The sequence below is a fragment of the Theropithecus gelada genome, chromosome 5 (genome assembly GCF_003255815.1).
Source record: "Theropithecus gelada isolate Dixy chromosome 5, Tgel_1.0, whole genome shotgun sequence".
Lineage (NCBI taxonomy): Eukaryota > Metazoa > Chordata > Mammalia > Primates > Cercopithecidae > Theropithecus > Theropithecus gelada.
Window position 1 is genome coordinate 94,041,413 of NC_037672.1, and position 19,327 is coordinate 94,060,739.

The window sequence follows — 19,327 nt, forward strand, 5'->3', positions numbered from 1 at the left end:
AGACCAAAATCATACCAACTACAGTCTTGAACCACAGTGGAATAAAAATAGATATCAATACGAAGAAGATCTCTCACAACAACACAGTTATATGGAAATTAAACAACTTGCTCCAGAATGCCTTTTGGGTAAACAATGAAATTAAAAGATAAATAAAAAATTCTTTCTTTGAAATAAATGAAGACAGAGATATACTAAAGTTTCTGTTATGCTGAAAAAGGAGTGTTTAGAGGAAAGTTTATATGCTAAACGTGTACCTGAAAAGGTTAGAATAATCTCAATTTAATTATCTAACATTGTGCCTGGAGAAACTAGAAAAATAAGAACAAATCAACCACAAAACTAGCAGAAGAAAAGAAGTAACTAATATCAGAACAGAACTGAATGTAATTGAGACCCAAAAATTTATACAAAGAATCAATGAAACCTTCTCTAAAATGATAACAAGACTGATAGACTGAAAGCTAGATTAACGAAGAAAAAGAGAGAGACGATCCAAATAAGCACAATCAGTAATGGCTATGGTGACATTGCAACGAAACTCACAGAGTTATAAAAGATCCTCAGAGACTATTATGGACACCTTTAGGCACACAAACTAGAAAATCTGGATGAAATGCATAAATTTCTGGAAACACACAATCTTCCAGGATTGAATCAGGAAGAAATTAAAACCCTGAACAGACCAACATTGAGTTTCAAAATTGAATCAGTATTAAAAAAGAAGAAGAAGAAGAAAAAAACTACTAATCAAAAAAAAAGTCCTGGGCTTTTCACAGCCAAATTCTACTAGTCGTACAAAGAAAACCTGGTACGAATTCTACTGAAAATATTCTAAAAACTAGAGGAGACACTGTTTATCCTATGAGATATGGAAAACCCTCCAACTAAGATCCAGGGTTTTGAGCATAGATATGATATGACATGATCTGTATATTAAAAACATCACTATGGGTGTTGTTTTGATAATAGACTATGTTATCAATGCAAGGGCAGAATTAGAGAGATCCAAAGGAGACTTTTTAAAATAATTTGAGTCTTCCTGAAGAATTTTACCTGTGATAAATTATTCCTTTGCCACTTACTAATAGTAAGAACTTTGGCAAGTTATTTAAAATTCTTAGAAACTGAGTGATCTTCACTTATAAAATTAAGGTAAAATGCTTACCTTATAAAATCCACGTTCATGTTTTCATTCATACAACAAATAATAATTGAGTGCCAACTTAGTGCCCATCACTTCTCTAGCCACTAGAGATGCATCCATAAACAAAAATCTCACACTCATGGAGAGTGTTAAGGATAGTGGTAAAGGACCCCACACTCATGGATAGTGGTAAGGATTAATATGTTCAGAATCTTAGCACAAAACTTCTGTTACCAGATCATTGTGAATGAGTGAATTTCTTTAGTTTTGAACAAATTTTAAGATTCTTGACAACAGAAACTCAACATTTTGCTCCTACTTGACTGATGAATGAGTGGACTGTATTAAGCAAAGCAAATGTGAATTGAACAAAATCAATTCCTGGTTCAAGTGACTGTGCAAAACACCACTTCTCGCAGGGAGATTTAGTGACATATAAACTGTCTTGTTTCCTGGCTTAAGAAATGTGTATGATAAAAGTATTAATTCATGTTCCCTTCTAGCCAAAAATTCCCCAATACTATATGTTTCTTAGAATTTTTTCATTCCGTACTTATTACCATCATTTATACAGAATATTTCCCAAGTATTTCCAACTTAGTAACATAAGAATTTTTCTATACTTCTTTTTTTTTAAAATTATAGTTTAAGTTCTAGTGTACATGTGCACAACGTGCAGGTTTGTTACATATGTATACATGTGCCATGTTGGTGTGCTGCACCCATTAACTCATCATTTACATTAGGTATATCTCCCAATGCTATCCCTCCCCCCTCCCCCCTCACCACAATAGGACCCGGAGTGTGATGTTCCCCTTCCTGTGTCCAAGTGATCTCATTGTTCAATTCCCACCTATGAGTGAGAACATGCGGTATTTGGTTTTCTGTTCTTGCGATAGTTTGCTGAGAATGATGGTTTCCAGCTGCATCTACATCACTACAAAGGACACAAGTTCATCTTTTTTTTATGGCTGCATAGTATTCCATGGTGTATATGTGCCACATTTTCTTAATCCAGTAATGTTCCTTCTGATAAATATTTAAAATGTGCAGAATGTGCTAGGAAACCTATTGATTTCCCTTCCCATTTTTTTGTCGTATCTCCTCTAGAATAGATTTTTGTCTATCACATATACATAAACATTTTACCAAATACATAAGTAAATACTTATTCTATTATTGATTCCTCTTATTATAATTAAGTTACATCACCACTTGTAGAATAGTATACTGATAATCATCTAATTTTAAAAATAATCATAGGTATAAAGTATTTTAAATGTCAAAGCTTTCAGTAGAAGTATTGTTCGGTTGGAAAGTTTATAGAACATGAGACTTTTGTAGAGTAACAACAAGTTAACAGAATATTTGAAGAAAATAAATTAAAACAAGGTAGGATTTCTGATATCTCCAAAGACAATGTCAAGAGAATCATCATTTCTATTTAATGATTCAAAATTATATAATTTAGTATCACCATCATAATTCACATATGAGAAAAAAGGGAGGGAGATAGGAAGCAATAAGAAAAAGAAGGAGGTTGGGAAAGGAGGTGGGAGGAATGGTGAGAGAGAGGAAGAACAAGAGAAGGAAAGGAAACAAGAAAGGAAGGAACTGAGTGACAATGAGGATGGTGTATGTGTACATTTGTGTGTGTAGAATTTAGAATGATTGCATTAAAATACTAAATAGTAAGATTTATAATCATGTTAAAATTAAAGCATTTCATACATTATTATAAGGTGTTATCTTGGGAACATGTATATTAATCAATTTATACGATTTCATAAAGCTTTTGCTGATAAATGGCAAACTATAATAAGTTTCTAGTTAATGACAAGTGAAAAGAAAATAATATTCAACAGTAAAGATCAATAGACAATTGTAAAACCACATAATGGGTACAAAAATAAAATGAATGAATAAAACCTACTACTTGATAGCACAATAGGGTGACTGTAGTCAATATAACTTAATTATATATGTCAAAATAACTTGAAGACTGCAATTGGATTACGTGTATCCAAGGATAAATGCTTGAGGGGATGGATACGTCATTCTCCATGCTGTGCTTATTTCACATTGTATGCCTGTATATAAACATCTCACATTCCCCTTAAATATGTACACCTACTTTGTACCCACAATTTTTTTAATTAAAAAAATGATGTAAATGTAGTTGCGTTTGGAGCTGGAAGGATGAATTAGGTGACCATGCATGCCAGATTCTTCCTCACTCCTGATTCTTTTTTATATCCAGCTTAATGACCCAGCTGAAAAAATTTTTATAGTAAGCGCCACATTTTATTTCATTTACAAAAACAAAACAAAACAAAACAAAACAAACAAACAAACAAAAAAACAGACTGAAAATGAACTGTTTCTAAGGTCAGGATAGGTCACAAGGAAAGGTGTTAGGTGAGAGAAGAGAAGTTCATATACCTAATTATTGAACTTAACATATTATCCATCCTGAGCTTAATTCAGTTGAGCACAGTAGAACCAAGCGTTCATTGTGTTTAAGCTATGAGCGTTTATGTACATTTGAGTTATTAACAGTGATCTTGCTATATTATATTATCAGGAAGTAAATCTCATTTCCTTCCAATGTAAAATAAAACAATGGGAAGAAGTTTTGCTTTTCTAACTCTTTGTCAAAGTCTTTTGTAGTATAAGATTCTTTTCATTTTAAATTACAAAACTGCACTTAGACAAACCAAACAAACCAATGTAAATACATAAATGACTAATTATGGGGTATCACCTGGGACCCAATGAAGGACTGATCAACCAAACATCAGGAAAGCTGAGGATGGGGCATTCTTGGTGGCAGAAAATCCTTCTTTCTCTAGTTATGCCTTTAAACGGGCTGCACTACAAATTAGCTATTGCTGCATTTGTTGGTTAAAATTCTCCACTGTCAGGAATGAAAGGCTGGCTAAATTCTGGGGGCTCAGGTGTCTACCCTGTTCTGAGAAAGGACCTGGGGGTATAAACACACCTGCTTAAGGAACCTGCCTGTTGATTGTTTTCATACCAGGTCAAAGTATAGTTCAGTAGGTGGTCATACTCAAATGTGCCTATAAAACTACTGATTTCAGGAAGAAGATTAAAGACCTACTGTAACCTGGAGAAGAAAACAATTCTAACCATCTAATTGGTTGGAATAGGACTTCCTCACTTGTTTTGCTTTTTGATGATAAAAAAACAATCAATACAAAGGAAAGAGCATACAGAGATTAACTTGTAGAGAATATCTATCATCTATCTATCTATCTATCTATCTATCTATCTATCTATCTATCTATCTAGTTATCTAGCTAGCTAGCTATCATCTGTCTATATAACTCTTACCTATTTATCTATACAGGTAAGTAATTTTAGAAAATTAGAAGATTATGTGTCTGGAGATAATGTGATGTTGATCAAACCCATATTGGACATTCAAATTAATTATGGCTGTATAAATATAGTTACAGTTTAATCATGTTATATAGTGTAATAATTTTTCTGAACTTAAAAATGTTCCCTCAAGTCAATAATTGTCTTTTTAAAACATCCCTTTGTTTTGCATATATAGTAACTTAAAATAATTTCCACATTTTCTCCAAATCACCTAAATGTACAGGCAGCCAAGATAGGCAGTTATAGGGCTATTCAAAGTGCTTGGACTATCTTCTACCACATTATGAAAAAACAGCAGTGTGTATATTTGACTGTATCATTCTTCCTTCAGCCACAGCAAATTGACTTTTGCTTCGTTTTCTTTTGTAAGCCAGTTTGGTTTCATTTTCTTTTTTTTCTTTTTCACTTTCATTTTCTTTTGCAAGCCAGTTTTAGAGATGACCTACATCTGCCAATGGTGCATCTGTTTGTTGATCTTGTATCAATAATTTACCCTGACCCTAATTAGAAATGATCATTCTACCAGCTTCCTCAGATATCTATGGTCCTTCTCTTTGTTTGAGCTTTGGATTTCTGAAGTATCCTTGTTTATAAAAAATGGAGTTTGGGAATTTGATTTTCTGTCTCCATGCTACTTTTGGTTGATTTCTGAAAAAGGAAGGATAGCGTGCCCACTTTACCATTTTCAGGAGGAAGTTCTGAATTACCTTTTATAAATACAGTAATGCTTAATATATATACATATTCATTACCTAAGGGTTTATAGAAATATAAGCCTTAAAAGTTTGATGAGGAAACTGTGCCTCAAAGATTTGTAATGATTTGTTCAAATCCCACACTACCATTAAAAGATTAATACTAATACTTAAGGCTTCTATTTTCCGTGAGCTTTCCTCTGGGGGCTGCTTTTAGTCATCTTTGCATCCCCAGCATCCAGAAATGCTGGATGCTCAGCCCACAATAAGCACCTAATAGATATCTATCAAATGAAATGTAATAAAATACTTGTTATATTTGTTTAAAAAGTATTAAAATCCCAACTAGAATGTAGTTTACATAAGGCAAAATGCCCAATACATATAAATAGGTGTTCTATTTTATAATAACTACAGGAGTGTAATGCAATGAAAATTAGATAGTATTTTATATCCAACAGATTGGAAAAAGGGATTATGTGACTACACATAATAATCTATTATGGCTATATGTAACTTTGTGGCATTCAGGGTTACGTAGTTATATGCTAAAATGTAATAACTAACTAACATTCATTAATGTAACATATTAGTTATTACATTTACTACAACAGGGCAATAAATTCATCATAACATTCATAATCTCTGAGGATGGAGAAGAATATAGAGCGTTTTGCTTCTTAAACTGTGTATTGGTTTCACAGACAGTTGATGGTTACATCATTATCTACTTTTTAAGAGTTTCTAAAACACTTCGTAACTTCCTTTTACTACAACCTCTATGTATGTTTTGAGTAGGAGTCATTTCTCTAAGTAACTGATATATAATGTGGTAAGTATGATCATTGATACATTTGAATCATTATAATCATTTTACATGTGAATATAATAATTATATGGAATTTTTGGCACTAAGTAGCTGGGAGGCCTTAGTGAAGTCATTTATATGTTTAGAACTCCAGTTTCCTTATTTTTTAATGTAAGGAGTAGGACATGAGGATACCTACACACGCTCTTACTTCAAACATTGTATGCTGCTAGAAATGCTTGGTGTGGGTGCTGACAATTTAACATACATAGAACTTTGGTAGAGATTACTTGTAACTAATCATAACTTGAATTTGGTTCCTGATTGGTATATAAAAATACATAAAATATCAGTTTTGAGAATGTACCTATACTTTTTGTTTCATTCTAACCACTTATGCTTTTTCTCAGCTATCTAAATTGGCACGAATACGGATAGCAAGACCATGCAGTCAATTATGTTTATTAATATTAAAATAATAGGAGTAGCAAAATGACCCTCAAAATTAAATCTGGTCAATCACATTCAAATGACAAGAATAATAGTGGTAGTCATGATTTCTGAACATATTTATTTATTTTCTAATTATAAAGGGCAAAAATTTGGATTTCTTCATTGAACATATCTGCCTATTATCTGGGTTTTATATTGATTCACTGATTAATTTGCTATTAAAATATTGTTAGCCCCACTTACTTTTAAAAAAGAGGGATATGATAACCTCAGATGGTAACAATATGAATAACCAAATTTTATAAGTATTTTAATAAACATGGTGGATTTTTTCCCTGTGAGGAAATAATGACCAATTAACTAACTCAGAAGTGTTTATGAGGAAGTACCGGTGACAAAATATTTATTATATTTACTATCCTGTGAATTTTCCATACATATACTCAGTACAAGTAGCAACTGTCATTTTTTTTTCAATTAATTATGTAAATGACCTCATCAATCATTTTCACTTGCAATTATAACTTTTTTTCACACTGGGGAGGAAAATAGTCTATCACTATTCCTTCAGGATTTACTCACATTCCTCAGGCACCTTAGTAAGCTACTTTGAGTTTCATGTGTGGTTTCTTAACAGATTAATAGAAGAAGCTCCGTCATGTATCAGAACCAGGATGTTTGTAGTAACCTTTATATGAACGAAATATAGGGTGACTGTATAATCATCCAAAGTAGGCCATTTTGTGATGAGAAGCTGCTATTAAAAATCATTTCAGGACAACAAGTGTAAACCAAGATTTTCCTGGGCAAACCTCAATGAATGTTTACTTTATGCATGAAAAATAATTTATATTATTTGACTGACTTTCTGTAGGCATATTTTTTTTCTCTAGCAATAAAGATGGATTTTCTTCATAATTTTATGGCAAAGCATGCCTCGTCATTACTTAAATTAACTCTTTGTTATTAATTTGAAACTCTTGTTTGTTATATAGACGAGTAATATAGTTATTAAAGGTTTTGTTTCACATATAGTAATTTCCTGTGTCATCAAAGAAATCTGTATGATACATTAAAATAACTGAGTTTAGTAAGACAAAAGGAAATAATAATCATATACTAAGTGACTCAAATATTTTCTTTAGTAAATAAGTACAGGTTGCAATTGAATGTGAGAAGAAGTCTTTGAGAAACAGATATCAAGATGGCCTTAGACATGTAAAAGAGAAATGCTTGGGAAAGATAAATGAGAGGAGGAGGGAGTAGCAAGAGAGGCTTCAGGTAAAAAAAGATGTTTGAAACATATGAAAGTAGGGCAGGGGGAGAAGTAGTTTGGATCAAAAGAATCTGAGTGCAGTACCCTCTAAGAAAGTTTTGTCCAGGCAAGTAGGAATCCTCCAACACAAATTGTCCTTCAGAGGGGCTCCTAGTCTGGCAGGAATGGATCTGAATTAATATTGCTACTGTGTTCAGTTATTGACAGAAAGCAGCCTGAGACAGCTTGGGTCTGGCGCAGACTCGGGGCTCATCCTTAGTATTGGCAGGCGGCTAATGTTCTCACAGCAGGAGAACCAAGTGGCAAATTTTCAGGACTGCCACAATAATTTTCTTAAGAGAATATGATATTCTACCTCTCTCTCTAAAATACTCGATTTAGTTATTCATTTTATAATTAGAACTTTATTTCAGAGCACTATCTGGTATATAAGAAGAAGTTCATTCTTAGGCATTCACGTAAAATTAACTCTTTTTCACATATTTATGTTATACAATGTGTACATGAAGATTTCCAGATACTATTAACATACAAAAAAATTGTATGGTCTCACTAGTATAGAATATTGAGTGTATACATTATTCTATTTTTCCATCAAATCTTTTAAGCCACTTTATACATAGATGACAATTAAAACAAATTGTTTTCTGTTATTTTTCATGTAATATTAAATTATGAAAATAATTTGATGTTTTTACAGACTCTCAACAAACAATAGGTGTGTATTTTTTGTTAAGAAATCGTGATTTAAACATGCTTTTATTGTTAAAAACATTGTACAATCATAGATAATACCATGATAAGCATCTTAATGTCTGATGCTTTTCTGTGTCATTTGATTGAAAATGTTTTCTCCTTTATTAGAAAATGAGACCATCTAGATCAAGATTATAATTTCATTTGTCTTTGTAGTCCTAGCACTTGGCACATTTTTAGTACCCGGTATTATCTCTACAGATGGATAAAAACACTGGGTCAGAGATTGATATCACAGTGCTCTTTTTGTCATACAGTGTGCAACTCCTTGAGTTTATTATTCTACCTTCTCAGGAGTCAAGAGCTGAGACTCCCCTAGCCACATACAATCCAAATGTGTCTGCTGACTATGTACTATAGGTTTTGTTGTGGTCTTGTGAATTAGGAAATTCAAAACTGAACCACCCTAGATTATTCAATAAAAGTATACATTGTGCCAGGAAAACTTTAAGGAAGCAGAAAATATGTCTTCAAATTAAATCAGCATTATTTTAAATTACGAGTCTATTGTTTAATAGTTGTGTGTCCTGGAAATTCCATAATCTTATATTTTCTCATTTTAAGGTAGGTATATTAATTTTTAAGAAATTCTCAAATTATTATTTTTTAAAAATCATACCTGTTTTTTCCAAATAAATAGTTATCCAAAACGTGTAACTGCTGCAAAAATCTCCCAGCTTCCAAAAAAAATCAGGACATCAAACACACTGTAAGTACTATGTTTTTAAAATTATGATGTACTTTTCAGTCACCAAAATAACGCCAATGTAATATTGAAAGTAATTCATGAATATTCTGAACATAACTTAGATAGCTTAGAGAAAAGATGTAGATAAATTATCTATAATGAAATTTCTCTTATGTTATTGTCAAAACTGAGGAAAGATAACTTTGTAGTATTATTGAGGTCAATTTTCATATTACTTCTCTACTACCTGAGAAAAGGGCAATATAAATTACTATCAGCATGTGGATTTTAGATTACCAAAATATTGCTAGTATTTAAAAAAAAAAAAACAGAAAAAGCTTTTTTTTTTTTTTCTAAAATCTTCCACTTGATTCAATCATTATTCAAGGAAAGATCAACTGCTTATATGTGCAGTGGTTTGCCATACCTACTAGATATTTCATTCTATAAAACTGAAATTTGGAGGTGAATGAAAACCTAAAATTTAAGTTGTTGCCAATATCTCAACAAGTCTAATTAGGAAATCAAACATTCCAGAAGCACACACCAACAGGGATTCTTAATACTTCAGGTTTTTTTTACTTTTATTTTAAGTTCAGGGGTACATGTAAGGATTTGTTAGATAAACTTGTGTCATGGTGGCTTGTTTTACAGATTATTTCATCACCCAGGTATTAAGCCCAGGCCCCATTAGTTATTTTTCCTGATCCTCTCCCTCCTCCCACCCTCCCCACTCTGATATGCCACAGTGTGTGTTGTTCCTCTCCATTTGTCCATGTGTTCTCATCATTTAGCTCCAACTTATAATTGAGAATATGTGACAACTCAGCATTTCTAATTCCTCAGCTCATATGTACTTATTTACTTAGAGAAAATAATAGGAAATTATTGGAAGGAAATAATATAACAACATTTCTATACTATACACAAGTTTAGTAGAGCAAAATAATTACTGTAATGATGTACTTAAGTAAAAATATGTTAACTGATCTGTTCTCCAGGAATCTATATAGGGTTATAAGTGAAGTTTTGTAATTACTTTATAATAATGCATCCTTAGAAGTACAAGCTCAAAGCATTTTTACTCATATATAAGTGTATCTCAAATTGAAAACAATATTATAGTGTGCTCATTGTGTAGTGTAGGTATCAGAGCCCCAGTTCCACCAGAGTGGCGCCAGTTCTACCAGGTATCAGAATCCCAGTTCTGAATAAATACTGTAGAAAGCATTAGGTATTTACTGCTAGAGGGAAACATATCTTTGAATTATATGTGAATAACTGGAAAATTACAGAGTTTACTTGATTTTACCAAGTTAATCCACTTCTCACAGAGTTTTTCTTCATTTGCAAAGTAATGCAATATGGTAATAGAAGGACCATAGGGTTTGGGGTCTGAGAGCTGGCCTCTGACTACTAGAAAGCTTTCTTGAGGTTGCGTAAATAGCACATTCTATGTGCTTTAGTGATATATTTACTTGAGGGGGCCAGAATTGTTTTGGCAGAGATTTTGCTAAGATTGTTTAACTAAGGTGTTGGTGGTGGGAGAAACTGGTGAGATTTGGAATAGCGGAACTGAGGCATACGTTGCTTAACATCTCTCAATTTGTATTCTCAAAGCATTACAAATAAAATTGACCATCCGGAGGCTATCTGCCAAGACACATTAGGTTGTGCTGTGGTAACAAACTACTTCCAAATCCCAGTGGCTTCCAACCCTAAATGTTTATGTCTCACTCAGATTACATGTCCATTTTAGTTCAGCTGTGGCTCTGTCCATGTCACCTTCACTCTGAGAGTGAAGTAATGGAGTAGCCTCTGAGTATGACTGAGTATCACCTGGCAGAAGGACAAGAGAGATGTAATAAACTTCACTGCTATTAAACCCACTGCTTGGTAGTGATGCATGTCAGTTATATACCATTAGCCCAAATCAATCACAGGGTGAGACCTGAGTTCAACAGGACAGGAATGTATAATCCTCCTGCAGGAAGGATTATTACCGATTACAGGAAAGTTAAAAGTTAGTGGGGTGACAAGCATAATTATTTCACAAGAAGAGGAGAAACATTGTTAATAGTACAGTTATTAATCTGTGGAAGATAACTATTAATATAATTATTATAAAGATGAAATAATATAGTAAATTCTTTGAAAGTAAAATTTTAATTTATGCTGTTAAAATCTCGTAAAATTTTTTATGTCAATATAAAGATTTTAACTTCACAAGCATCTGCATAAGCATCTTAACAAAAACATCTTCACAAAAAACAAATAGAGGGCAAAGTGAATCTGATGATACAATGAAGTCCCCCAACCATCGCACAGATAGCCAACAAAGCAGATGTGATACCCAGGTTGTTACAGCTGATATCTGGGAAATGGAACTGAGAATTCAGGATTTGTTTGACCACTCCACTTTCTTTCACAAAATGAGAAGACAAGCACTAAAAAAATACCAAAGAGGTGGCAATCAAAAGTAATAACACTTCTCTCAAGGCCAGGGTAGTCCAACATAAACATCTCGGACTGGCCTGTTCTCTTGTATTCAAATGCTTGATGTACTTCTTAGCAATTCAAATCAGCTTGATAGGTTAAGGATAAAACGAGTGGGGGCTATATTTGCTAAGGTGTTTAGATTCAAAGCAAAAGAGTTCTGAATAGGTAGTGTAGAAAGCATTAGGTATTTACTGCTAGAGGGAAGTACATCTTTGAAATATATGCGAATAACCTGGAAAATTACAGATTTACTTGATTTTACCAATGTTAGTGTTTAGTTTTTCGGACCCCTTTTCACTGGAGAATGAGAGATTTCCTAAAATAGGTGCGTTGTTAAGTCTAGAATGACCTTACTCAAATGAAGATGGGGTTACCTATGGGCAATAAAGAGAAGAGTAATTTATTACTTCTGATGAATTCCTTTATTACTGGATGTTTCTATCACAATTCAGAAGTCAGCTGAATCTTTTCACTTTTAAGCACACAGGTGTATAAGAAAGCAATCTTTGGAGAGGTAATACTTGGGTCTCAGTTTTGCTGATAAACAGATTTGTGTTTTTGCTATTTTTCTGTGGTCTTTGGTTTTCTCATTTATAAAAATAAGGAAGAGAGTTATTTGATCTCTCCAATATCACTTCTAGTAAAATGTGATAGTTATGCTTCCTCCCAAATATATGTGCAAGATGAGTCACCTATTGATAATTTGATGATCATAAAATCTTTGACAAAGTTCTTGGAAAAAGATGGCTGGGTTCTTCCGACTTAAAAGAAATGAGCAACAGTATGTACAACAATGTTTTCCTTTTTATTCAAACCTGTCTTTACTCAATTTTTCTTGTCTTTTTTTCTACCCATCCATTTTCTATACATTTTACCAGACGAATTATTACTTCTTTTCCTGTAACTCTTTACCTTTTAATTTTTATTTTGGTTGTGATGGTTTAAGGTCACCACATATGGGTGTACAGATTGTATGCTATGCAAATTTAGGGGACACCAGTCATATTTTGGGGGAATAATTTTTATGAATGTTAATGACAGTTGTGGGAGTGCTAAAAATGTATTTTATTATTTTAATATTGTGTATTTCTGGCACAGAATTCTCATTTTTTGAGTATTATGTCAAGGCACTTCGTATGACAAATGTGTTGGTCTTACTAAATATAATGTTATTGTGTAATACCTTTTTGTCTGCCATTATGACTTTCCTACTCAATTCTAATATCCTTAAACTATACTTTCATACATGATTTGATTGAACTTTCTACCATCCATTTTTTCTTTGAATTATTTAGTGTTGATAAGGCAGATGATGAAGATGATGAGGATTTAACAGTGAACAAAACCTGGGTCTTGGCTCCAAAAATTCATGAAGGAGATATCACACAAATTCTGAATTCATTGCTTCAAGGCTATGACAATAAACTTCGTCCAGATATAGGAGGTAAGTTTGAGTTACCATTCTGGGAATTTGATGACTATTAAACATATCATTACTGGTACTATTTTAATCATTTTTTCTTATTCTTTGAGTGTGTGGTGTATGTCAGAAAATCTGCTGAATTTGAGGATTATTGGTTGGAATGGTCACTAATGTTTTGAGGAGTTCACAGTCTGAAATAAGAAGAAAGAAAAAAAATGTAATTATTTTCCAACTGCTACAACAATATCTGACAGAGTTTTGATAAAACTACCTAAGACTGAGAAATACTTCATAAAAGAGCTAATATTTGAAAGATAAGATATAGAATAATGACCATTTTTACAAATAATGAATATTTTACATTCTCATTTCCAAAATTATAATTTTTCATGCCATATTGCACTGGGTAAGACTAGAGTATAATGTTGAATAATCTCAAATTGTTTCTGATACCTGGTAAAGCAATCCCTATTTCACTAGTAGGTATGATGTTTGCTTAAACATCTTTTTTAAGGACAGTTTTTTTCTTTTTTCTTTTTGTTACATTCTCTTCTTATTTTGCTAGGGTTCTTTCTTTCCCTACACATCTACAAGTATGTGTGATGTGAAAACACAGTCTTCAAAACAGGTTTTTTTTCTGGGTATATAAAAATGTCAGAAAGCTAGAGAGAAATGTGTTTAAGAAACTGAACGGTGATAGGGAAAAGAAACAAAAGGGAGAATTTTGTGCTCAACCCTGGCATCATATATTAGTAGGATTTGCTATGTATCTATATGGGCAGTGAATTTCTTGCATTTAATTAATGTTTGGTTTATTTTAGTATTTTGGAAGTTTCACGTTTTTGTTCTAGTTTTACCTTCCTACTTTTAATAGCCTTAGTCTTTCATTTATTAGCTCTTTACTCAGAATTCTCAGTTGTTATTGATATTATTTAACTCCCACATACTGTCCATACAACAATTAATGATCTTTTTCTATTTTCTTTTTTTCTTCTCCTTTGCTTTATTATTTTTAATTACATATTTTCTGCTTTGTCACAATATGTACTATTTGCAAATTTGTTTAACAGCATTTTCCCAATCTTTGTTTTAGTCTTTAGGCTCTATCAATGTATGCTGGAGGCTATATTCTTTAGGAAGCTAACACAAGAACACAAAAGCAAATACCACCCATTCTCACTTATAAGTGGGAGCTAAATGATGGGAATTCATGAACACTAAGAAGGGAATAGCAGACACTGGGTGGAGGGTGGGAAGGAGGGGAGGAGCAGAAAAGATAACTATTGGGTAATGGGCTTCATACCTGCGTGATAAAATAATCTTTACAACAAACCCCTATGACATGAATTCATCTACGTAACAAACCTTCATGTGTAACCCGAACCTAAAATCCAAGTTAAATAATAATAAAAAAAATTCTTATCATTGGTCTATTTTGCTAAAGTTATTTTAGTCATCTCTTTATTTAGTAGATTTTTCAGAAAGTTGTTATATGTAAAAATTATTTTTCTATTGATTTGAAACTTGAAGGACTTAGTGGCTATATAGGAAATCCTCAATTTATGTTTTCTTCCACTGACTTTTCACTTTCATAGCCTAATCACACTGGTAACTTGCTTTGTGTATTATTTTTGAAAAGTCTAATGCCAGTCTGTTATTCAGTCCTTGTAATTTACTTAATCTTTTTTTTTTCCTCCTGCAAACCTTTAAGATTTTTTAAGAAACCTTTCAAATGAAGTATTTTCTTAGTATATATTTCAGAGTTGTTCAATTTGGGTAACCGTTTTTCTAGACACTGTTAAATTTTTTCAAAATGTAATTTCAGGTTTTTTTTCAACCTTGGGAAAAGGCATTTACTTACGTATGTATGTATTTATTTAGGAATATAAAGTTGAATATTTGTTCTGTTACATTGTTTTGGTTTTCTTCTTCATGAATTCCCACTGTAGGTGTGTGAGTCACACTTTGTCTGCTTTGTATTTGCACAATATTCTCTGTGACTTTCTGACTTCTCTTTATGTCTTATTTGTATTCTCTTCATTTTTTTCCTGCCTATTATTAAGCTGTTTTAGTTGATTCATGGGTGACCATCATAATTTTGTCTTTTTCTTCTGTTTTTTTGAAGTTCAACCAATTCTTTATTTATTTTTTCCTTTTTGTGTATGTGTGTGTGGGAGAGAAATGTATTTATCTTGCTGAGTTTCTGAATTATTTTATTCAAGGTGATTTTTTCTTATTCCTAAATTTTTGTTTGAATATACTTAACTGTGGGGAGTATTTTCTTACAGTTTCTTCTGCTTATTATTTTGTGTGGGAATTTTCCACAATTGATTTGTATTAGATCTTGATATCTTATTTCTGCAATAACTATTTTGTCCTTTTAATTTTGTGGTTTGTGGGTGTTCTACAAGATCTTATCTTATTGATGTATTTTAATGTAATGATAGCAAAGTTCAGACTGTGGATTTGATTGTGGTGGGGCAGAAATTCTATTACCTCCAATTCATTGATTCTTCTGTTACTTGTAGAAGCATGAGGTAGTCCCCTTGACTTTTCCTTGTCACTATACAATTTCCTAAGCTCACTTCTGTTTTTGTTTTTGACATTTTTCTTGGCCCAGAAACAACCTATTTTGAATATCACTCTTTTATATCACACGTACTTGTAGATCCTTTTCCTCTTAGTTCTTGTACTGATCTCCAATATGTTTAAATACTTTCGTATTAATGGTATACTTACTTTCTTCAGTGGACTTTGGGATCTACCTTAGGTCCATCACTGACTCGCTTCTGTCTTATACAGAGCCTATTTCAGGCTGCTGTGCCCACCATAAACTGTTGCCTTAGAGTAGAGGTGAGACAATGTTTGAAAGATTTATTTCTACGATTTGGTATTTGGGGTTTTATTTGTTTGCTTGTTTGACTTTTATACTCATTTTGAAGTGTGGGCATTTTTTGTCTTCAAGTTATGCTGAAGACTTAATTTTTGTTTACTTCTATTTTTCCGTTTTTTTTTTTTTGTTTTTTTATACTTTTTGAAGGAAATATTGGGAGATGAAGACACAGGGAATTTATATAAATTTTCTCATGTACTGCTTTAGACTTTTACAATTTATTTCTTTGTAATTTCTACTTTGTCACATGCAGTAGTTAGTGAATATTGTTTAATTTCAAAAATTAGCCGGTGTTCTATGTATATTTTTGTTATTGGTTTCTACATTAATTTAATCTGGGTCTGAAAACATACTTAAGTCAGATTTTTAATTCTTGTTGCTCAAATAATCTATACATCTACTGAAAGAATTGGGTTAAAAATCTCTGACTACAATGGTTGAGTTAGCCTTTTAAAATTTTTTTAGCCCAGTAAGATTTTGCTTTATACATATTGAAATTGTTTTAGGTACACACAAATTTAGGACTGTTATATCTCCTTTTAAAAAAGAAGTTTAACTTTTATTTTTGTGGATACATAGTGGATGTTTATATTTATGGGGTATGTAAGGTATTTTTATATACAAATACAATGTGTAATAATGACAACAGGATAAATGGGGTATTCACATCAAGTGTTTATAATTTCTTTTTGGTATGAACATTCCAGTTATAATCTTTTGGTTATTTTTAAATGTATGATATATTGTTATTGACTGTAGTCATCCTGCTATGCTGTCAAATAATAGATCCAATTTATTCTATTTGACTATATTTTTATACCCATTAACCATCCCTGCTACCCCACCTCACTACTCTCTGGTAACCATCATTCTATTCTAACTCTATGAGTTCAATTGTTTTGATTTTTAACCCCTACGAATGAGTGAGAACATGTGATGTTTGTTTTTCTGTGCCTGGCTTATTTCTCTAAACGTAATGTCATCCAGTTCTATCCATGTTGTTGCAAATGACAGACTCTTATACTTTTTTTGTGGCTGAATAGTAATCAATTGCATACATATACCACATTTTCTTTGGGATGGTTACACCTTCTGTTAAATAACAGTTTTATCATTAGAAAACAATCATTCTGGTCTGTAGAATACATTTTGCTGTAACATTTAATTTGATTGATATTATATATCTACATTTGTTTTCTTTGAGTTATGATTTGACTTTTATTTTTTTTTTTTAAGATGGAGTTTCGCTCTTGTTGCCCAGGCTGGAGTGCAATGGTGCAATCTTGGCTCACCGCAACCTCCTCCTTCCGGGTTCAAGCAATTCTCCTGTCCCAGCCTCCCAAGTAGCTGGAATTATAGGCATGCACCACCACGCGCAGCTAATTTTGTATTTTTAGTAGAGACGTGGTTTCTCCATGTTGGTCAGGCTGGGCTCGAACTCCTGACCTCAGGTGACCCACCCGCCTCGGCCTCCCAAAGAGCTGGGATTACAGGCATGAGTCACCACTCCTGGCCGATTTGACTTTTTAATCTTTTTTCATACTTTAGTTTTCAGCATTTTTGTGTCCTTCATTAAGTAATTTCTTTTAGGAAATATGTATATTGCTTCTGTTTCCTAGTCATCAAGTCTGACAATTACTTTCTTTTAAATAGAGTGGTTAATGCAGATATGTTTAAGGTAATAATTGAATATTTTGTGTTAAATCTACTATCTTTCTATTGTTTTCTGTTTTGTTAATCTGCTTAATTCGTTCTCTACTGCTTATATTTTTCTCTATTTTTCCCTTTTTTGAATTGATTAAATATTTGTAGTTTTATTTTATCCTTCTATCGTTGCATTGTATACATATTCACTTATAAGTTTTAGTCAGTAAAATATGCACTTTATTACATTTAATCAGAAATCAGTAATTATCATAATTCAAAGAAAATTCAAACCTTTTTCCATAAACTACAGAGTCATTTTGCTATTATGTCCATATATTTTATTCTATATTTATCTGAAATACCAAAAGACATGATTATTATTGTTTTTAGGTGTTTAAAAGCAATTAACTTATACCAATAAATTATCCTTTCTGGTGTTAATTCCTTTCTTAAATACCCTATTTCCACTTATAAATATATTGTCTGCAGTATTTCTTTTGGTGCGAGTCTCTCGAAATGGAATATTTCAGTTTTATATGAAAATTATTTTGTATTGCCTTCATTTTGAATATTTCCAATGGATATGGAAACCCTGTTATCTCCTTTCCAAACTTCATAAATATCACTCAATTTTCTCCTGACTTTTACTATTTCTGTTGGGGAGTCACATTTCAACATTAATCTTGATATTTTGAAGATAAAATGTATTTTATCTCTGGATAACTTCAACATTTTCTTAGTCTTTGATTTTCTACCGTTTTATTTTAGTGTCCCTAGATTTGTTTTGTTTCATATTTATATTGAGGAGTTTATAGGACCTCTTGAATCTGTAGGTTGAAACATAGCTGCTTTTGAAATTCTTGGCCTGTATTTCGTCAGACATTTTTCTTCTGTCTCAATTTCTCTGCAACTCCACTGCGGGTATGTTTGACCTCTGCCGTGTCATTACATCTCATACGCTCTTCTATAGTTTTCTCTCTACTCTATTTGTGTTTCAATCTGCTCTTTATTACAGACCTCTTTTCCCATTCAATGTTTCTCATTTGTAGTATTTACACCCAATTTTTATATCATTTTCAGGTATTCTATAATATTTGCAATCTTTTCATTTATTTTCTTACATATATATTAACTGAAGTTATTTTAAAATCTTTGATCATTACAATGTCTTGATAACTTGAGTAACTTTATAAAATTTTATTTTCCATTGTATCTCTCTGTTTAAGGTTATGTGGTTGTATTTCATGGAATGTTTCTTAATTTCATGCTGAATGCGAGTAGGGTATGTGAAAAATAATGGAGATTCTACATGATATTATTTTCTTCCAGAGAGGACTTAATGTTGTTTCGATAGTGAGATTGAGTAAAGAAAATCACTGTCATTTGGTCAGAACTAGCATAATTTCCTTGCTAAAACTTTTATTATGCCTAAGACCCAACCATTTGAGATACATGGACTGACAGCCTGAGGTTTGTTCCAGGATCCTCTCTTCTTGGCTGGCTAGACATCCCTAAAATAGCTCAACTCTCTTCATGTTGTTTTAGATGCTTAGGAGCTGCTTATATTTGGTTTGTCAACATCACATATGTACAATTTAGAAAACAAAAAATGCCTTGAGGGGAAATCACATGTAGAA

General features: G+C 32.3%; 1 protein-coding gene across 2 annotated transcripts in view; it reads left to right on the forward strand.

Annotated features, from left to right (window-relative positions):
* Positions 1 to 19,327, forward strand: part of GABRG1 (gamma-aminobutyric acid type A receptor gamma1 subunit) — an 83,154-nt gene that overhangs the window by 15,535 nt on the left and 48,292 nt on the right. For both annotated transcript variants that reach the window (XM_025386043.1, XM_025386044.1), the window contains exon 2: positions 13,023 to 13,171. In XM_025386043.1, coding sequence (XP_025241828.1) covers positions 13,023 to 13,171 — 149 coding nt within the window. The remainder of the gene's footprint in view (positions 1 to 13,022; positions 13,172 to 19,327) is intronic.